We start from the raw sequence: 21,189 nt of genomic DNA on the forward strand, positions 1-21,189 counted from the left end.
TTTAGATAGTTTGTTCATTTCTCAACATTCCAATTAAGGCTCATTCATACAGCTCTGCATGTTGCCAAGAAAGTGAAGGATGGGCTAGAGAGGAAAATAAAACACACCTTGTTCAGGTAGATTCTTAAATTGACTCCTAGAAAGCCCAATTTCCTAAAAAGGAACTAACTCCTTAATGTAAACTTTCAGTTTTTCTTTTGTATAGTCCCTTTGGGAAACACAATAAAAGAGGGAGATCTTGTTTGTGGTGGAAACATGAGCTTTTTTCTTTTGACTTAGTGAGAAACAATTTATTTTTCTGATTTATAAGCATATTTTACATATTCTGGTCAATACATCAAATGTATAATGTGGAAGTTCCCTTAAGAATACCAACACCGCACATGTTAAACTCAGCTACACGTTGTATTAGGCTATTAGACAAATGTCACTTTTAATATCACAACACATACATGTACTTTTTTTCATTGACAGAGGAACATGCCTTTCAAAAATATTTTATTGGATGAAACTTTCTTATTCTCAGGAAAACTTTCAGTTCTTTAATATAATTTATTATGCTCTTTAAAATTCTGTTTGATAAAAGCATTGGCATATTATAAATACCTGTAAAGAAAATATAGTTTAAAATTTCAAGGGAAATAGTATATAAGTTTTCTCTTTTACATTTTCACAAAAATCCACACAGGCACTAAGAAAGACTGACAAAACTGTTTTATATCTGAATATTATATTCCAGGTTGGAAACAGTCAATATGATTTTATTTAAATATTAAAGCTTCTTCTGAGTGAACCTTTGGCTACAACCCAATGAATTGGTTGGGGTTTTAACCCAGAAAATATTTTGTTAGGAAGAATCAAAAAGAAAGATGTACACATCTAGCACTAGATTGGGAATGGAAAAGTGATGAGTTTTAATACTAACTCTTTCATTTATTGGTCTCTCCGGGCCAATCTAAGAATCTTCTGGTCCTTTTTGGTTTTAATACTTTTTGATATGCTCCAATATTGGAAATCATATCTAACACTTTATATCAAACAATATATGAAACTTCCAAGGACAGAGTGATTCTGCAAGTCTTTTAGGAGAACATTCTCTAAGCATTATGGGCATTGCTCTGGAAACACCCTTGTTCTACACAAATTCAAATGGTAGAAGAGCAGGTGAAAGTTTGTGTTACCAACCATACTTCAAACCAAAGCAAATGACAGACTCTAGTGTTCTTTTCATGAAGCAGTTCAATGCCATGAATGGCCTTATGAAGTTCAAACTTCCACGGAAGAATTGCACACAGCAAACTCAGTGAGAGAAAGCCAGCATTGTAGGTGACTGGAGACTTTGTGAGCATATTGAAAGAAGGAAGCTAGAAGGTTAGTAATAAATGAATTAGTATTAGTGAGCATCCAGGTGAGGTGAGATTACACAAGCAAACTCATAATTATTATTGTACAGATCCTGCCTAACAGAAGATGCGGGTAGTTTGTTTTTTCCTAATGCATTTACACTTTGTACACATTCACTTAGTGTAGTAGTGGGCAAAATCAAATGCCTATTGGATACTGCCCAGCAAGGAATCAAGTGCCTGTTCTAGGTAGCATGGAGCAGGATGCCATGGAGACCCAGAGCTCATCTAATCAGGCAGCTGCTACTCAGCTCCGGCTAACTGTTGCCATGAGCAAAGATGGGTCCGAGAATCAGGTTTTATGTGAAACATCATATTTTCAATAACCACTCACATTTTAAAAACATTCTGCATACCAAACAAAATCTACCTGAGGGACATTTAAGGTCCATAGCCTGCCAGTTTCTGTCTTCTGATTTGAAGCTTAGGAGCAATTTGATGAGAATTTGGACACTATCAGTGATAGGATTGGAGAAGATCTTTTAGTATCAAGGAATAAACATTCAGTTTCAATGACCTAGGACACCCTGTTCTAATGAACACAGTTGCAAAAAAATAAAAACAAAAACAAAACTTCTCATGGTTTCTCCCTATCATAAGTATTTTTCTGTTATTACATTAGGTCTCCACGTGATGAGTGTTTTCCTGTTATTGTTGAAAAAATTGTGACTAGGAATTTGCCAAGTCCCAAGTGTAAGATTTTTTCTAGGAAAGTGGTATAAATAATTTCTCCCAACGTTTATTTTGTGGCTGAGAAAGGAGACAGGTATAGAAAACTTTCAGAAGAAGGAGAAAGAGGAAAGACCAGGCATGCAGCACAAGTCATAGCCGCCTCTGGGTCCACAGACGCCTCTGGCACCACGGACATGGTGCACCAGGCAAAGAAGAATGTTCCAAAATTGCTGAGACCAGAGCATTCAGATTTCAAGGTCTGTTTCTAGATCTAAATAATCCAGCTTTTGCCCAACATGACCAGATTTTGACTACAGGAATGAGCGACAGTTTCGAATAGAAAGATCTAGGGAATGAGTCTTACAGTGAACTCCTTCATTAGACTTACCAAATACTGTCTTGGCATCAAAATTTGAAGAACCACATGGACAAGACAGGGAACAAGCAACAGAAACAGTTTCTGTCTCCTTCTCCTTCTTTGCAGATTATTTTCAAATTAATTGACATCCCAGGTTTTGCCTTTTCTTTTGAGAATTGAAATGGGCTCTAATGCAGTGTTCTAATGTAGTGTAAGAGCTTTTTGTCAACTGTGACTCCAGAAAGAACGAAACACTTCACTTGTGCAGACAGGAAAGATGTGTTTTGAAATACCTGTGATCAATTCTGGAAGTTGAACTTCCTGCTTGAGCTCATCCCCTTCACATGTACAGTTTAGGGAGAAAAAGAAAAGGTACCACAAAGGATATTATAAGCATAAGAATTCATGACAAAACAACCACTTCAGACACAGGCAAAATTTCAGGGTAAGGAAGAAGCATGAATATTTCCGAATTGGGACCACACACTTGTTTTAATTTTCCTCATTCAGAATGTCCACCAGAGCTTGAAGCAGCCGGTCATCTCTGTGCTTGTAAGGTTTAGTGTTATAAAAAACATCAACATAGTCATTATAGAGACTGTCTTCAGAGTCTTTAAGCTGGGAAGGTTTGTTCAGCTTTTCCAGGGCTTCATAGAAGTTTTCATAAGGGATGTTGAGCTTTGCACTTGGGGACTTCTTTGGTGATTGCTTTGGCGGCGAGTTTTTACTGAAAGCACTTTGTAGGAGTCGCAGCATGGCCTCGGAAGGGGCTCCCTCCTCCAACTCATCCCTCTGGCCCCCTATGCTGCTGCTGCTAGGGCTTTTGGACACCAGGGTGTTCTCTTGTGTGGGCTGCTCCTAAAACACAGAATGCCATCCACAAAGGGAAGAAGGTTCATTATTTATGGCCAGGCAAGCTAGGTGCAACCCTAGCACAGGACCACCGCCTGCTGCTTGAGAGACAATAAGGGAGGGGAGAGAGTTCAAGACTGGGAGCCAGATGGACTTGGGCTTCAACCCTCCTTTGCCTACCCTCTGGAGTACCTTTAGCAACCTTTTAAATCTCCCTCCACTTCACCTGTCAGGTGGAATAAGAGTACCTCAATTTGTGGTGGTTTTGAAGACTGGATGAGAGAGTATAGGTTAAGTACTCAGTACATATTGGTTTTCTTCACTTGTCAGCCTGATGTCATGGAATCCATTTTGGGAAGCAGAGGATATCAAAATACCTAACAAGTCATATAGGAGGCACCCACCAGTTGCGGTACCATGGGAGTGCCTTCCTGGAGGCACCTGCTTTCAAAACTACCCTTTTAGTCACTGAGTTGTAAGAAGTGGTCAGGGGAGAGACTGAGGTGCTTGGCTGGGGAGCAGGAAGCCTGAGAGCCCAGAGAAGCAACCCTTGGTCAACTGCTGTGGAAGGGTTTCAATATTATAACAACAGAACAGAAGGGTCCTGTTAATGTTCCTTAAGGAATCTCAGAGGGAGAAACACTCTCAAGGTTAACTTGCTTCGAGACTGTGAAGAAAAGTACTCAGGACGCAGGTCCTGAAGGGAAGCTGCTTTGAAGAATATAGATGGGACTAGAATTCAAGCTGAGGCCTTCACAGTTCATGTATAAGTTTCTTGAATATGTACTTTGTCTCTGTATCTTCCAAAACACCCAGCTCAGAGCTGGACCTATTCAGAGCAGGGCGTTCTGAAAATTCTGAAAACCTACCTGTTACACCTGAGGCACTGTGCTAGATGCTGGGATACAGAGACAAAGAAAATGTGGGGTTTTCCCACCATCTGAAAGAAGGAAGCCAGGAGCCACAGCAGGCTGAGACCCAGGAATGTGAACGACTTACTTTAGCTATCCTCTGCAATTTTTTGAGAAAAAGTGTGATCTATCGCTCCCCTTGGTGTTGCCAAGAAGTGTCAGTTAATGAATTAATAAAAAGAAGCCTACATGATTTGGCCATTTGAGCCTTGTTTTTCTTTCTGCAAAATGGATACACGAATGTTCATCCTTCCTAGGTTATAGGGATTATAAGGTAATGAGACAATGTGGAAAATGCTTAAAAACAAAGTGCAATACAGATGTTAGATATAGTGATTGTGCATAAAGACAACTTTTTTTTTTTCCATTTGATATCTGTCATAAGCGGGGAAAATTCATGTTAGGAAATTTAATAATTTTGAATTCATTAACTGTGATTTCTAAGTTCTGGATAAAATACCAAATGAAAAAAATACAGTTTTATCCTATGGAAAAAAATAGTTTACCACTGTCACTTCTTTTACTCCCCATCCATGTTTGACTTATTCCTGCTTGGAAGTTGGGTACAGCTTCACTGACTACATTGTCTACACCAGTTTAAAAGAGAACATGCCAAGAACAGAGTCAGACAGACCTCCCCTGGATCCACCATCTTCTCCACCCCTCTTCTGTCATTCTGAACGGTGTTGTAGGACGTGTACACACGAGGCTGCTTCATATGCTCTGGCTGAGAAGAGGTCCCATGCAAAATCAGCTTCCAGTTCACAATTCTTCCTTCATTTTGAATTCTTCCAGACTAACAAATAAGCATACCTATATTTAGTATGTGTTTTGGATAATATAAAACGAACTCATTCAAAATAGCTAAAAAGGATTTCATTGTAAAAATCTAATTTTAAGATTCTGTGCATTTCATGTGAAAGAAATCACTGGATTCACTCTTGCTATAAAAACTGACAATTTGTAGGTTCAACAATTTAAAAACTGATTGCTTCATAATCAAACATTTAATTTAAAAATCAGAACTCTCTGTGTAAATCTTCTTTTCCATGTTGGATGTTTTCTTGAAAAGCTGACTGTACCTTCTATAAATATAATTATATTTCCCAATTATCAACTTATAGAAACATTCCACTGGGGAAAAATTCAGCCTCTATGGAGTATTATAAACAACCTCCAGCATTAATAAGCCCTTAAAAATTGTGTGGCACATATGCACCGTGGAATTCTATGCAGCTATAAAAAAGAGTGAGTTCATGTCCTTTGCAGGGACATGGATAAAGCTGGAAACCATCATTCTCAGCAAAACAACACAGGAACAGAAAACCAAACACTGCATGTTTTCACTCATAAGTGGGAGCTGAACAATGAGAACACATGGGCACAGGGAAGGGAACATCACACAACGAGGCCTGTCAGGGGGTAGGGGGCAAAGGGAGGGATAGCATTAGGAGAAATATCTAATGTAGATGACTGGTTAATGGGTGCAGCAAACCACCATGGCACACATATACCTATGTAACAAACCTGCACATTCTGCACATGTATCCCAGAACTTAAAGTGTGTGTGTGTGTGTGTGTGTATGAGGTCTATAAAGTTCAATGACAAAATATACAATAAATAAAAGAGGTATATAAATTCAGTTACAAAAAAATGTATATTTGTGGGAATAGTCATAATTTCCAGAGGTTCAACAATTATAAATAATGTGTTAAAATCTAAAATATCTTTAAAAATCTAGAAGTATAAGGTCAGATTTTGCAGACTTGACGTGAAATAAATCCCGCATTGGTAAATAGATTTTCTTGGTTTTCTGATGGTGAAATTGAGTTGAAGAATAGAGGCCAAGTTCAAGAACAGGCCCATATACTAAGAATATTTTTTTTTGCTCTATGAGAGCAGGACATTTTACAACTTCCATTTCTAAATCAAAATTTTAGCAGTCTTTAGGAGAAAGCTATCCTCAGAGAAAAAATGTAACAAACGACTATAGAATTTGTATTCATTTAATTGACATTTCCAGGAACTTTAAATAATTTCTTTTCAAAAAGTTATCTAGGCTGGGTGTGGTGACTCACTCCTGTAATCCCAGCACTTTGGGAGGCCAAGGCAGGTAAATCACCTGAGGTGAGGAGCTTGAGACTAGCCTGGCCAACATGGTGAAACCCCATCTCTAGTAAAAATATAAAAATTAGCCAAGTATGGTGGTGGGTGCCTATAATTCTAGCTAGTCAGGAGGCTGAGGCAGGAGAATCGCTTGAACCCAGCAGGCGGAGGTTGCAGTGAGCTGAGATTGTACCACAGCACTCCAGCCTGGGCGACAGAGCAAGACTCCGTCTCAAAAAAAAAAAAAAAAAAAGTTATTTAAGCGTATAATTCTACACTGCTGATATTTATTACACCTTTGTCTCAGAATAACTCAGAGCCAAAACATTATTCATTTATATGCTCCCCTACAGAGAATGTTGGAGAAATGATGCAAAAATAAATAATTAAGCTATATTTGGCTTTTTTCTAACTTTTGCTCTGTCCTTTCATTTTTGTGACTGTGTGTTAAAATTACAGAAGGATGTCAAAGAATGTTAGTAAACAGAATGAAAAAGAAATGAGAAATGCTTTTCGGTTTGTTTCATGACTAAAACTGTTTTAAAAAGTCACATTAAATAAGATATCTCTCCAAACATTAAGCTACGTCTAAATAGCTACTGCAGAATAATTGTAAGCGTGCCTTTAAGATGTGACCCTGGCAGAATGTCACACCAAAGTTGGTCTGAACATTTAAGCATCTTTGTGAATATGGTTGGTTTTGTTGGCTGAATAGGTCAGATGGCTGGCTGCATGCAGACATGGGAACCCCTGGCTTTGTCCCACAGTCTGTCACATTGTTTATATAAGTGTTTTTTCCCCTCTTATAGTATGGCTGGTGCCTAATCTTCCTTTTTGAATATTATCTACACAACCAAGCAGTCAGGGCTTGAAACATCTACTTTTCCCTTACTTCTACTAAGAAGGGGTATAATTCTTCAGGGGCCTAATTAATGATGAAATCACCCTTAAAAGTGCTTCAAAGTGTTTAAAAGTAAGCTTATGTTTTTTCATCCTCTCATTCACACTTACCATATCTGTAATTCGCAAAGTCCAAGTACCTACAGGGTTCTCTCCCCATGTGTGAACAGACATGAAATCCCAATTCTTAAAGCCATTAGGAGATGTATCCCGTTCTCTTTCAGCCAACAGCACAGTGCTAGTTCCTATGAAACAAATACAAGTTTAATGAATGTCCTAATAGTTCTGACTGTAGGATACACTCTAGCATCTGATAACTGAAAATAAAAGCTGAAAAAGATGAGTTCTCCTACTTTTCTTTCAGTATAAGACCAGGATAGAGACACTCACAAGGAAAAAATATGATGTTTTTATTTATAGTACTCTGCACATTGCCTGGCATATATAATAATGAATAATATTATTTGCCTCAATAAATATTGTGGAAAAATAATGAATGAATGAATACATTGACTAAGGTTTATTTAAATAAGGAAAACTCAGCAAACTACATTTACACGTTGAATTAAAGAAGAGAGTAAAAGGTCTAAAAATATTTTAATGAAACTATCATTTCTGAAGTGTGAGAGGAAATCTTGAAAATTTAGTAGGTACCTGACTCCATAATGATTTAGACATAAAAATTATTATTTAATTAATTATATCATCATTAATAATCATAATTATTTAATTAATATATTAATTAATTCCTTAAAGATATATTAATTTAACAATCTCTTATATTAAAACACAAGATTACTTGTAAATTTTCAAGTCCAAGCCCTCTCTAGATCAATTAATAATAGTTTTATGTGGAAGGGTTAAATAACTGTAGGTCTATCAATTTAAAAAGTATACCACCAATATGTCAGGTTAATTCCAATACATCTAGAAAGCATAACTTCAAAATTAACAGAGCCTATTCCAAACCTCTAGCAGTTAACATTCAGGAGGAAGATTGTAGAGATAGCTCATCTTTCCTCACATATCACCCACAGAAACCAAATTTAGTCAGTTGAGTCCTACTAAAACATAAAGGAGTATTGGGACTGCTCCTCCTGGTTAGATTATGGTTTATGGTTCATGAGCCCTTTCCCATCCACTATCTTATCTGAATTAGTGCCCTTGCAGGAAGAAGCAAGCGTTCGTATAGCATATAAAATGGCCTTATTCATTGTACTATGGTAAATTTGTTAATCTTCTGAATCTCCTCTAATGGATCTGAATTCCCAGTTTTCAATGGACTCCTTGTATGTTTCGGATACATCTGTGAGTTTGAGTTTGATTAATTATCAGAGTAACTTTCACTAATTTGTTATCTAAGAGAAAAGTCATAGGTCAGTAAAATGGAAAAGTAAACACAGTTTGAAGATGTATGACTTCAGAAAACTATAATAATTGGCATTATCTGAATGGGCCTCATTCTCTGCTTATCAAAGGATCAGTGGGAATGGGCAGGGCAGAGGGAGATCTAACACCAAGAAAAAGGAAAAAATAAGCATGTTTTTTAAGACTTGAAAATATCTATTAGGAGACTTTGTTCTAAGAACAAACAAAAGCAATAAGTTATTTGAATTATTCAACTTACACTTAAAAATTTAAATGGCTTAGAACATTTTTCTTTTAATTTACCAGCAGCAGAAGTAAGTGTGACATGAAGGTCTCCTCTTCGGGAATATTCAATTGTTGCTTCAAATTGCACATGCTCCAGGGACTTGATGGCATTTTCTTGTCCTTCACAAGCTTTTGTTGGAATTTCAATGATAACTTCTCCATTAGCTTTCAGGGCTCTAAATACATTAAAGAATGAGCATTGAATAAAGTATATCCAAACTTCCTTGCATTTTATGCATATCTGTACACGTCAATCTTGACTAGATCAACTAAGCTTTTTGTCATTCCCTGTGATGTGTAGAACCCAATTCAGAATTAGGTATATGTGAATTTTAATGCAAAGAAAATGGTAAGGGACACTAATACTTAAATACAATGCTATTTGCTGTGGAGTCAAATTCAGGCAGATTTATTGCAGACCCGTCAAAGAGACCCTCTTAAGAAAAAAATTTTATCTAGAAAGCTTTCTGAAGTATGCCCCAAGTCTCCCATCCTTGGATATTTTGTGTGAGCGGGTCTTCAGTATTATTTTGATTGCCTTGATAGAAATTACAAAACACTCATAGCAGAAATTTCTTCTGTGACAAGATGTGGTGTGCCAGAGGGAGTCTATGTAAGTGTATGATAAAGAATCCTTCATGGAAGAAACCCCATGAATCACACAGTACTGTGGCATGAAGCAAGGTGATTTTGCAAGCAGATTTTGGGTAAAACTGGTTGACAAGTACTGCATTTCATCAACCCTAAGATGCATTTTAAAAAATAGTTAAACATTGAATTTAGAATGAATCTTGAAGCTGATGGTTGGTTGATCACAGTTTAATTGACAATGAAACAATGATGCATCTTAGACTGGGTGCTGTGTGGTAGGTGGACTACAAGAGGAATATGCAAATGTGTTAACATGGTTTCTAGAGCTTTGGTCTCTCAGTGAATCCCCATGGAGACCCACAGAGAACACTAGAAAACTCCACCTCCATCTACTTCAGAAGGGTAGGTACAAAAAAAAAAAACAGGCAGAATGGAAAACACAGTAATGAAATTGTGCCACGAGCACACATGTGTTTAAAATTCCAGGAGACATTTACCTGGGCTCAAAGTAATTGTCCTTTACAACACACTCTTTCTTCTCAGGCACACTCCTCCAAGTCCTGGGATCAGCTAAATCCACCAGAGCTTTGGCATTTAGCAAGCCAAATCCAAATCGACTATTCACCATCAAGCCTGCTCCATTCTTTTTCCATCCAGGGTTATTGGCCAGCGGGTCATACTCAGAGGTCCAGACAACCAGGTGCTGCATATCTCGCCAGGTGAGATTTGGGCTGGAGGGGAAGTGACCCAAAGTGTCTTTCAGAGAAAAATGAAGTTTCCTTGCAAAAGCAAGTGCTAACAATAAGCATCTCCATTCAGGGATTATGAAGTGCATTTTGCTATTGTAGTTATATTATTCTAGGGTCTATTACTGTTCATATATCTTTTCATTCAGAATACAAAATACATGCTGAAAACTTCTCCCTGTAACATGTAAGTTATGACTTCTCTCCATAGCATATAAGCTTTTACTATGAGTAAAATTCGGTCCTCAGCAATATAGAAGTATAAAACTTTGTCTTTAATTTCTAATTACTTCCATTTAACTGAGCAAACATTTTATAATGGTAACACTTTCTTTATGCCCTCCAGCCTCATTCTGTCCATTAAAAGCCTTAGCACTTTCAACATTATGAACCCACAGATGAGGCCTTGACTTCCTTCTTAGGAAGAGTGAGATGTTAAAGACAGAGACTGGCTACCTGCTGTAAACATGTATTGCCTTTTTCTTATCAAAAGTGTCAAGAGACTCTCAGCTATTTGCGCTCACTCTTGCAAGGCACTGTGCTAATACTGTGGGGATATTCAAGGATGTGGTTCTTGTCTTTAAGAAGTTTACAATCCAGTAAAAATAATTAAGTCTTTTTATAATTCTATCTGGTGAGTGCTATATCCATGGCTTAATGCCTTGCGGGAGTATACAGTAGAAAGAATTTCCATGGAATAGAAAGATCTAGGAAAACTATATGGGGGAGAAATATTTGAGGTGGACTTTGACAGCGGGTAGGGTGTTGAGAAGTAGAGATAGAGAAGAAGGCCACTAGAGCAAAGGCACCAAAATGGGACAGTACAGGTGTGGCCAGATGACAGCCTGGTTTGCTGGGGCAGGGGAGAGGCAGTGAGGAGTACTGAGCCAGAGCGATGAGAACCTTGCATGCCAGAAAGGGAGCTTATACTTTATCCTTTGGGCAATGGGAATCAGGGAGAATTTTTGAGCAAGGAAATAGTAAAATCATAAGTCTTAGTAAGATTAATTTAGAACACTCTAAAGATAAATCAGAGATATAAGGGATTGTTGGATCTATTATACTATAAGGAGGCCTTCCTTGATCAACGTATTTAAAATTTCCACTCTCCTACATGCTCCCAAGCTCTCTTATTCTGCTATATGTGCATGTTCTCCTTCCATTGCAGTTATAGGCTTCTAACATGTGGGAGACTCATTTGTATTGTGTTTTATTAATGTCTGTCTCCCTGGTTCTAATTTAACCATGAGAAGTGGTGAGATCTTTATCTATCTTGTTCTCTGATGTGTAACACCCAGAAGAATGCTGGGCACAGGGTACATGCTAAGAAGATATGGTTGGTTCAGAGACCGAACATGCCTAAGTGCTAACTAGCCCCAAATATAATTTTAAAACATATTGCTCCCAGTCATCAGTCAGATTCTGAAACTTTTCCTTGACTTTGAGACCTGTATTGTTCCCTGAAGCCAATCAAGCATTATGTAATAAGTAGATGCCCCAGTTTTTACTCCTCAAGGTTCCTGTCTCAGCACTTGGTTGGAGAACAATCATCAGGGAAGTCTGGCTCACTTTGCTGCCTTCTCCCCAAAGCCCATCATGTACTGGCTCAGTAATCCCCTGTGACAAGAAAGAGGCAGTGGACATTCCTAAACACCGAAGAGTCTGGCTGCTAGTTAAAAATTGTGTGTGATTTTTCAGGCCTGACCATAGGTGATTTCAAAGGTTTTACCTGGCATGACACACGGAGAAGCTGCCCTCCCCACGTAGACACAGTGCACAGCTGGTGGCTCACAGCCTCTGAGAGGAGTTCCCATGAAGGCCGCAGGCCCCCTGGCCCCTCATGTTCTTTCCATATTGATATTCCTAGCTGGTGAGAGTCTTTCTAGGTCCCTCGGTCAGGCCTCCTCATGGAGAGAGGAGGGGAAACATCCAGACACTTTCTTCACTCGGACTCAGTGCCTGGTGCTTCTCCACTCTCGTACTCTCTTGGTCCCTCTCTGGCTCACATCTCAGAGTCCATAAAATTGCCAGAGCCTTTTGTTCAGGACTCCCTCAACAGTGAGATGACCCTCATGTCCGTGCTGAGCCACTCAACCAGTATGCCAGGAACAGGGCGAGTCAGTGTTTTCTCCGGTTTCAGACTCTTGCTTATATCATAGCAGTAAGTGACTAAAGGCTCAATGCTTTCATTTTTGGCTTGTTGCATTAATAGGCTACTCCATACCTGACAGCTCAGCTCACCTGAGCTGAGCTCTCGACAAACATACCACTTTACCCCAGAGAGTGACTGACAGAGGCCTTGGAAGGACACCAGTTTTAAGGATCCTCAGTGAGCCCCAGAATGCTTGCCTTATAATCATCTGGTACACTTGTAAATAGAATAGGGCATTTTATTGAAATGCTTGCTTCCTTCCAGTCTTTTAAAAGGAGTTTTAGGTAAAACCTCTTATCAAGGCAGTCAATGGACAGCACACCAGTTTTCCATTTGGATCATCAGTGTGTGCAGGTGCGTGTGTGGAGGCAGGAAGGAGGAAGCATATTGAGGAGGCTTAAGACAAGGTGCTAATGATCATGATTATCACATATAGAACACACGTCCTAGATTTCTGTAGCTTAGCATTTATTTTATATGTAGTTGCAGGTTTTATTGTTTTAAAATTTTCCTTTATCTAGTCTTTGCAAAATATTAAGGAGCTTCATTGTCATGCAATTAGAAAAGCCTATTTTTCTAACAAAGTTATTCTTCATTCGTGTGCTTGTATTTCATGAATGGAAAGGAGCTGCTAACAACAGTGCAACTCATTCCTGACAGCCTTCCCTTGTTAATTTGTGCTCAATGACATCCACAATAATTAAATTTTTAAACACTGCATTGAGTTGCTAATCAAAGATATGTTTACAGAAAATAAGGGTATGGAATTAAACACCAAATTAAGCATTCCTTCTCATTAGAAGAGATGTAGATAATGTAATTTGGAGACAAAATTCCAGAGTGAAAAGTCTTCACGTAGCATTGAAAGTCCATTTCTCTTTCTCCAGGCTTTAATAAAACCAGAAGTTTGGCTCATTTGTTCATTTAATATTTCCAAAGGTGTGAAGGGATTCAATGGTTCACTTCAGAATTTTCCTCACCTATTAAAAATTATTCTGGTTCTTTTGATCTCTCCTCAAGAGGCTGAGGCTATTTTCTATCAGCTTTCTTAGGTACACTCACTACATAATAATAATAGTGCCACAAACATTTACACAAATAATTCCTTTCTTTCTTAGTATATTTATCTCCAAGATACACCTACTAACTACCCTAATGGGTTTCTACACAAACACAGGTGGATGAGGTTGTAGGAAAACATAGTGGTAAAAGTAACTCTTTATAGCATTTGTTTCTCAAAACTTGGTTAAGGTATTACTAGCGTTAAAAAGTGCCTGGGAGATTTGTTAAAAAAGGAATTCCTAGGTTGCATACCAGAAACTTCTAGGCAGATACAAAGTCTGAATAGTTGCCAGCAAAAGGACCTGGGAACCTGCATGTTGAATAAACTCCCCAGGCAGTGATTCTGTGTGCTGGTGCTTGAGAAACATTGCTTTGGGAAGGAAAGTATTTCTTTGTGCATATTTCAGCCAGCAACCATTCCTTCTCCTTTCCTTTTCTCCTCCCATTCCCCAGCACTCTGGCTATATAACATTGAACACAGCATATTGAGTAGTCTGCTTGTGACAGAAAACTTATGAGAAACTCATAAATGCGTGTTCATTTATCAGCCTCAATCTTCTGAACCCTCCTTTATTTGAGGGGATGATAGGCTGCCATTCAACATTGCCTCTCCCTCCAAGGGCTGTGGGAGGCTACAAGGTGTGGTTGCTGATAGCACAGGCTTTGCAATCAGAGAGATTTGAGTTTGAATTTCTTTGTGGGATCTTGGTTATATATCTCAACCTCTCTAAACCTTATTTTTTTCCATTTATAGGTGAAATTAGTAATTTCTATGTCATAAGAATGTTGTCAGGGTTATAATTAATACTGTATACAAAGAGGCCAGCTGTGTCTGGTCTATAGTAAGAACCTAATTAATATTGGATGCCATTATTTTTGATAAGTTTAGGCAAGGGCTTTTCAGTCTCCATAGTTGTTCCTATGGGATGGCACATGATTAAATGATTTTCTCATTCTTGAGTGCCTTGGGATAAAGCTTGGTCACATGTCTAGAAATTCTGGCATTCAGCTTCGGTATAGACAATTGAATAGAGTTCAAAAAAATGTTCAATTGAGAACAGAAATATTAATAATCTCTATGTACCTTGGCAGTAAGGATATAAATGTTAAGATAGATCAGTCATATCTATCTTACTGATGAATTGAATCAAAATGAAGGGAATTAAATTCTTATGATATGCACCTGGGAGATCATAGACTCTTAATATCTCTTAAATCATGAACACTGAGGATCTGGTGAAACCTATAAGCCATTCCCCAGAAATATGGCATATACACATTTATAAGCAATTCTGCATTTAGTTGCAAAGAGATTCATGGACCCCTTGGAACCCATCTGAGTGTTTCACAGAAATGAAACCCCTGCTTTAGAGACTGTCCATCAGAGACTGAGATTAATGAGGCTATATCATTCCTAGATCATTTTCTCCTATATAGAAAAAAGAAGGATCAAATTAGCCAGGCGTGGTAGCACATGCCTGTAAACCCAGCTACTTGGGAGGCTGAGGCATGAGAATTTCTTGAAACTGAGGGGTGGAAGTTGCAGTGAGCCAAGATCACGCCACTGCACTCCAGCCTGGGTGATGGAGTGAGACTCTGTCTCCAAAAGAAAAAGAAAGGGAAGGATTATTTTCTGTATAGGATCATTTTCTACTATACAGAAAAAGAAGACTTGAGATTTTAGAAACCAAGGATTGCACTTTTATAACTTCAGCTCTTACATTAAATTGACATTATTGACATTACATCTGTTCAGCAGATGGATATTTCTACTATATTGGTCACTATACAAGGATTGGCCAGGCATGGCTAGTTATATTTACATACATCTGATAGGTGTTGGATAGAGAAAAAAGGCTCTAGACGTAAAATTTTAAGATTGCTTTCTTTTAACAGCTCCCAGGGATTGTAGTCTATATTTTGAAATCTTAAATATAATAAGTCTGTTGCACAGGATCCTATAATCCACAGGACCCTATTTTCTTCCAGTCCAGACCCCTCATCACACCCCAACAATTCACATTGGATTACCTATACAGGCTGACATTTTCAGTCTCAATTCTGAGAATCTTAGGAAGATTAGAAGTTTGTAAAAAATGGTCTGGTTTGACCCCTTCATTTTATAGATGGAAAGACTGAACCCCACAAGTAAATTAACTTGCCTAAGGCCACATAGCTAGTGGTAGAGCTAGAACTCGAAGCCAGGTATTCCTTGCAATTTTCACTGCTTGGACAATTATTTCTCGAAGTTAATTTGGATCTGCTGATTCCAATCTCAACTTGTATTAATAGATTTTTGGCTTTTGTCCATCTACTTCCTATTATAAGTGAACTTAGATTCTGAACATAGCTTTCCTGGAAAGCCCAATATCTATTTCTAATTGAGCACCTGAATGTACTTCTTCCCTTACCAAGCATCTTGCCAGCCCCTCCAGGTAGGTGGACTCTTGGTAAGAGCCTTGCTAGACTTCTCTTGCTTAGCCACTGTGGCCATCTCATAGCCGAAATACCCATGAATATACCCCATCTCCATAGGAAGTCCCAGGGATCCGAGAGATAAACGGACTCTCCTGGACAAAGACTCAACAACCTCAGGGCCTTGCCAGTCGTGGCAAAGGCCAAGATGTTCCTCCCTTCTGTTATTACGAACTGAGTCTACTGAACATGACATAAGGACACTGCTTTGTTCTCTCTCTAGAGAATATGTAATTTATTCCAGGATAATCTCCTTATTAGGAAGGATAATAGTAATTTACAAGTTTAATCACTTCTTCTAATATGCAGCCATAGCACCTGACTTGACATTTCAAGATTCACTGTCACCACGCATCAGAAAGCAGGAATGAGGACACATAAAAAGCTGTGATGTGCAGTGTGAGACAGTTCAATTTTTTCCTTTGTGTTAAGTGTCGGACTATTGGGTAATTATGAGAAAAAAAAAGTTAAATCTTTTTTTTTAACATCATACACTAAAATAAATTCCAGAGGGATTTAGAATTTAAATATGATAAAGAAAGCATAACAAAAGATATATAAATAAATGTTTATCTAATTTGGGGTTGTGAAACTTTTTCTGAACATAAAAGCAAAGGAAGAAGCCTTGAAGAAACAGACTGACAAACATAACTACATATATATTAACTACATTTCATTAAAAATTACACGGAAACAAATTAAAAGGTAAATGTCAAACTTATAAAGCATCTAACTTTTGTGAACGAAGGCCATAAAACAAAACTAAGGCCATAAAGAAGCAACCCCAGAAGACAAAGAGCTGAAGGGTATGAAATATTGAGCTTCATTAGTAATTAAATACAAGCATATTAAAATGAGATACTGTTTTCGCCTATCAAAATAGCAAATATTTTAAAAGATAATAAAAGTAGTTTTAACAAGGGTTTTGGAAACTGGCACTTTCACACATATATTCCTGGAGGAAATATAAAATGGTACAGTCTTTCAAGGTAGCATCTTGTCAATATGTATCAAAATCATTAAAACATGCTTGCCCTTTGACCCAGAAATTCCAATTCTGAGTGTTTATCCTCAGGAAATTATCAGAGATGACAACTAATATTTACTGACAATGGTGTTTAAGCATGATTAGATGATTTTAACAAAATTTACATTTATACAATGGAACACTATGAAAACATAAAAATCCTGCCTTTAAATCTCATGTCTCCTGATGTGGTTATATCAGCTCCAGGACTAGGCTTATATATTCAAAGAAAGGAGTTTTTTAAACTTGTTCGTAATACTGCCCACTGGAAACTATTTAAACAAAATCCTGCTGGAAGAGAATAAACAAAAGGCATTGTAGCTGAGTGGGAAGAAGATTTGAGGGACAGCATAAGTTTTAAAGGTCAAAGAATATTGACTTAGACAGGAGAAAGTACATTTAATATATTGTAGAATGGGTTTTAAAAACAGATTACAAGATAATGTCTATATTAAGATCCCAATTTTGTAAGATGTGTGTGTGTTAAATCTACATTGAGATGTTAATTATGGTTAGTGACCTCAAAGTGGCAGGAAAGAGCTTGTCTTTATTTGCAGTATTCCAAAATTTCTTCTGTAACCATGTATTCAGAAAAAAAAAAAAGTGTTATTAAAAAGGAGAATCAGCATTTGTAAAGGTGATTAGAAGCTTTCCAGGCCTTACTTTGCTTCCAGGGCCAAAGCGAAGATGCCAGCAGCCAGAGGTGCAGAGGCAGAGGTGCCTGTGTGCGTCTCCGTGCAGTCATTGTGCAGGTCAGCGCTCGTCTGGATGACGTCAGGAAGGAGAGAAAGACAGGGAGAACATGTGAGGAGTGTGAGCCTGTCTTGGGGGTTAACTGTACCAAAGGCTGCATCTGCTATGACCAGGAAACTCAGCTGATTCGATTGCCTACTTTCTCCTCTATACCACAGGCGGATGTTTGCCATCTGCTGATATTTCAGTTCACTCTCCTCTATATGCAACTCCTCTATAATTCTGGCAGCAAGATGCCTTTTCTGGGGATGAAGTACTCCCACTATGAATATTTTCTTTTCTGAGATTCCCAAACGAAATGCTGTCTATAAAAAACAAAGTTTCAAAAATCACTGTGAATCATGCTGGCCCATTAATCATCAGGTCCATTGTGTTTGGTCTGGCATATTTAGAAATTCTGTCTCATACAAAATTCCCTTTTGCCTTCAGATTGACGTTTGGCTGCCTCTTCAGCACAAGGATATGAAGCCATCCTGGTCTTAGCCATTTGAACTACTTGCACAAAAAATGCTTAGTATGTAGTTTGCACTCATTGTTGAACTAGATTTGATACCTGTGAATTGGTGTCCACATTTGCACTTTGAGGAAAATGGTGGGTCTTTAAAATGAAAAGTGTGCTGGACTTAGTTCTGGGTTCAAATTCTCTAACTGCTACTTAATAGATTTGTCCTCGGGCAAGTCATTTGGCTCCCCATTTGTAAAATGTGATTTATATTTTCTGACTCATAGGCTGAGACTTAACCGAGATGTTCTCTGTGAAAATAGTTTTACATAATTTTCTTGCAAGTAAGGAATTACCCCAGCTAACTTTAGGGTAATGAAGAGATTGCTGAGATGAACGGAAGAGACTAAAAAGACTTCCTGTCTGCCATAAGGACCACGGCGCTGCTGGTTGGGCCAAGGGATTACTAACAAGACACCCACCCAGGCTCCAGCACTGAAGTTCTAGCTCGATATTTCGATGTGTGGGAGGGAGGTGTAAAAAAATAATTTGTTCTATTATCACCTCCATTGGCTTCCTGCTTGGAGTTGCTGAATTTCTCAAGTTATGATGGCTCCGCTCCTCAGAGGGCTGCGGAAGCAAGGTTGCCCTTTTTACCTGTTGACGCAAGCAAGCCCCCAGAGATGACTATGCTGAGGAAAAGGTTTGCGTAAGAAAAAGGTTATGTTACTGAGGCTGTCTCAAATAGAATCCACCAGCTGTCTCTCCTAAGGCTGGCTTTCTTACCGAGGGAGTTTTACAAAGATAGAAAATCTTTCTTCTGCTTCAGTGCAGGGTACTCCAGATAAGGAACAGTCTACGAAATGGTGATTCTGAAATGCCTAACAGGCCGTTTCCTAAAGGGAGCTCTGGACACCCGGGGAATGACAACAACCAGGGACTCTGAAGACAAGTGGGGCAGGTGTCTGATATGCCCCTTTCAAAACCTGTAAGATATGTCTGCCATAAAAACCCCTGGGTGGAATGTCACTGTCTATTACTTGAGTAGCTGAAGAGATGCGCATGAGAAGCAGGCCCACAGTTCTAAGTTGAGACCACAGCTTTACTGTCTAAACTAGGTTGCAGAAGTGATCCTGTATGAAGAAGATATTCATGCTGACAATTTTGTTGAGATGCCGTTAATAGGAATCTTGCATGCATTCCAAGGTCATTATTATTGGGTTCACCCACCCTCTAATTAGATCATGACCTGCTATTTCATTGAGATAGGATCTATACACTTTAGCTAGTTGGTGCTTTCTGTGTCAGGAGTTAAATTGGGGGCTTCACATTTTTAAATTAAAAGTGCCTCCCTTTGTTCTCAAAGCCCCTAAATGCCCCTCCATCATCATGCCCTTGAAGGGAAATCCAATAATTGCCCTTGGCCATCTGACTCATGGAAGCAAAGGCACAGGCAAGCGTGGGCTGGAGGAGCTCTCTGAGCATACAACCTCCCTGAGCTGCTTACCCAGATGCTGAGCAGTTCACCTCAGGGGACACTGAAACTGCTATTTTCCTGTGGGTCATCCATTCTTAGGAGACATAGGTGGTGTAGACTCTGTATTTTTATCATCTGCTACAGGCCAAGTCAGACTATATCCCTGCTGTTAAAGGATCAGCAAGTACAAGGGTGATAAGGCCCCTACAACGGTGAAATCTTCTTTAAGACTGTTTACAGGGAGGCATCAGACAAGCAGAAAAGACATTTGGAGTCTCGGCTGTGTGTAATGACAGGTTTGGTGGCTTCTCAAGGCTGGGTTTAAAAATGACAGAGGGGAAGATCATCTTGGCAGAAGTGTCATTATCCCTGGAGAGAAAACTTTCTGATGGATGCCAGCCTTTTAAGCGAGTAAGTGTGAGTCTCCCCAACTGAGACATCAAGCTTAAGCAAATCAATCGTACCAAAGGTCAGTTAGGGGAATCATTTTGCATGCATGCCACGCTCTCCTACCTAAGCAGAGAGAATTAGACAAAAGCAACATACGATTCTCTGGTCGGTGTAATCCCCGCTGCTGTAAGAGGTGGCCAGTGTGGAGGAGCACTTCTCAGCGTACCAGGGGGATAGGCCTTGCTGGGAGGCACTGCTGATGGAGATGGTGTAGATGCTGTCTGTGTAGCCATCACAGTCACAATTATCTCCCTGACGCCCCCCGTTTCCCGAAGCCCAGACGAAGATGGACCCCTTCCCCTGTCTCCCCTAAAGGAAAAGCCAGAATGCATATCATCTGTTATCATCTATTGGGGTCACTGTTATATCCCAATAAAACCCCCAACAACTACGTGTGTGAAATTCTCAGAGGCAGCCTTTTGGGATCTATTTTCAATTCCAGATCTTTTGGCTTCAATGTTGGAAATCTCACAAGGCTGTATATTATAAGCCACTGGACCCTGGCCCTGCCAGTCTCTGGGCCCTCCTGGGGTAGGGCTGAGCACACACTTTTCATTCTTATGCAGATTCATAATCTAGCGTTTTGCACTTGCTCATATTTTTCCACCCTTCTCTTGGTTTGTGTCACTGCACTTGAATCTTTGAACTTCCTCTCTTTCTTTCTGCTTCAATCTTCTGGCTGACTGATAGAATGACAAAATTAGGAATTATTCAGATCTGCCTTGCAGCTGCATTAAAAGGGACTCTTCAATTGAATGGAACTCGTCAAAGCCGCCCTTTCTATGATTTTTCAATTTGTGCTCTCCAGAGTTTCTACTTTTGTTTCATCTTGTGGAGCACAAGGCTTTAGAATCTGTGCAAGAATACAGTAAACCCAAGTGACGGAGCAACCCAACCAAGGCACGGGTATTCAACAGGCACGTGCAGAGCAGAAGGCAGCACGCTTCTATATTTGAAAAGCATTTCCAGAGCACTTGGAAGAAGTCTTGGTATTTTTTTTTACTAGTGTAAAAACCCAAAAGCAGTAGGAAAATGAGTAAGGAGAAAGAAATGTCCAGAAGTACTTTTAAAATAAATATGCTAAAAGTAATACATTTCCATTCAACCTCAGACCCAAATAGGGAAAACTCATTTTACTTATTTATTTTTATTTTTGAG

The 21,189-nt window shown here is 38.9% G+C and overlaps 1 protein-coding gene across 2 annotated transcripts in view; it reads right to left on the reverse strand.

Moving 5' to 3' along the window:
* Positions 1–261: 261 nt before the first annotated feature.
* PCSK1 (proprotein convertase subtilisin/kexin type 1) overlaps positions 262–21,189 on the reverse strand; it is a 42,646-nt gene continuing 21,718 nt past the window's right edge. For both annotated transcript variants that reach the window (XM_005557414.4, XM_015451712.4), the window contains exons 8-14: positions 20,128–20,340; positions 17,573–17,673; positions 9,945–10,178; positions 8,875–9,032; positions 7,315–7,448; positions 4,831–4,992; positions 262–3,291 (exon numbers count right to left, since the gene is read on the reverse strand). In XM_005557414.4, coding sequence (XP_005557471.3) covers positions 2,926–3,291; positions 4,831–4,992; positions 7,315–7,448; positions 8,875–9,032; positions 9,945–10,178; positions 17,573–17,673; positions 20,128–20,340 — 1,368 coding nt within the window. In that variant the 3' untranslated portion in view covers positions 262–2,925. The remainder of the gene's footprint in view (positions 3,292–4,830; positions 4,993–7,314; positions 7,449–8,874; positions 9,033–9,944; positions 10,179–17,572; positions 17,674–20,127; positions 20,341–21,189) is intronic.

The sequence above is a fragment of the Macaca fascicularis genome, chromosome 6, assembly GCF_037993035.2.
Source record: "Macaca fascicularis isolate 582-1 chromosome 6, T2T-MFA8v1.1".
NCBI lineage: Eukaryota > Metazoa > Chordata > Mammalia > Primates > Cercopithecidae > Macaca > Macaca fascicularis.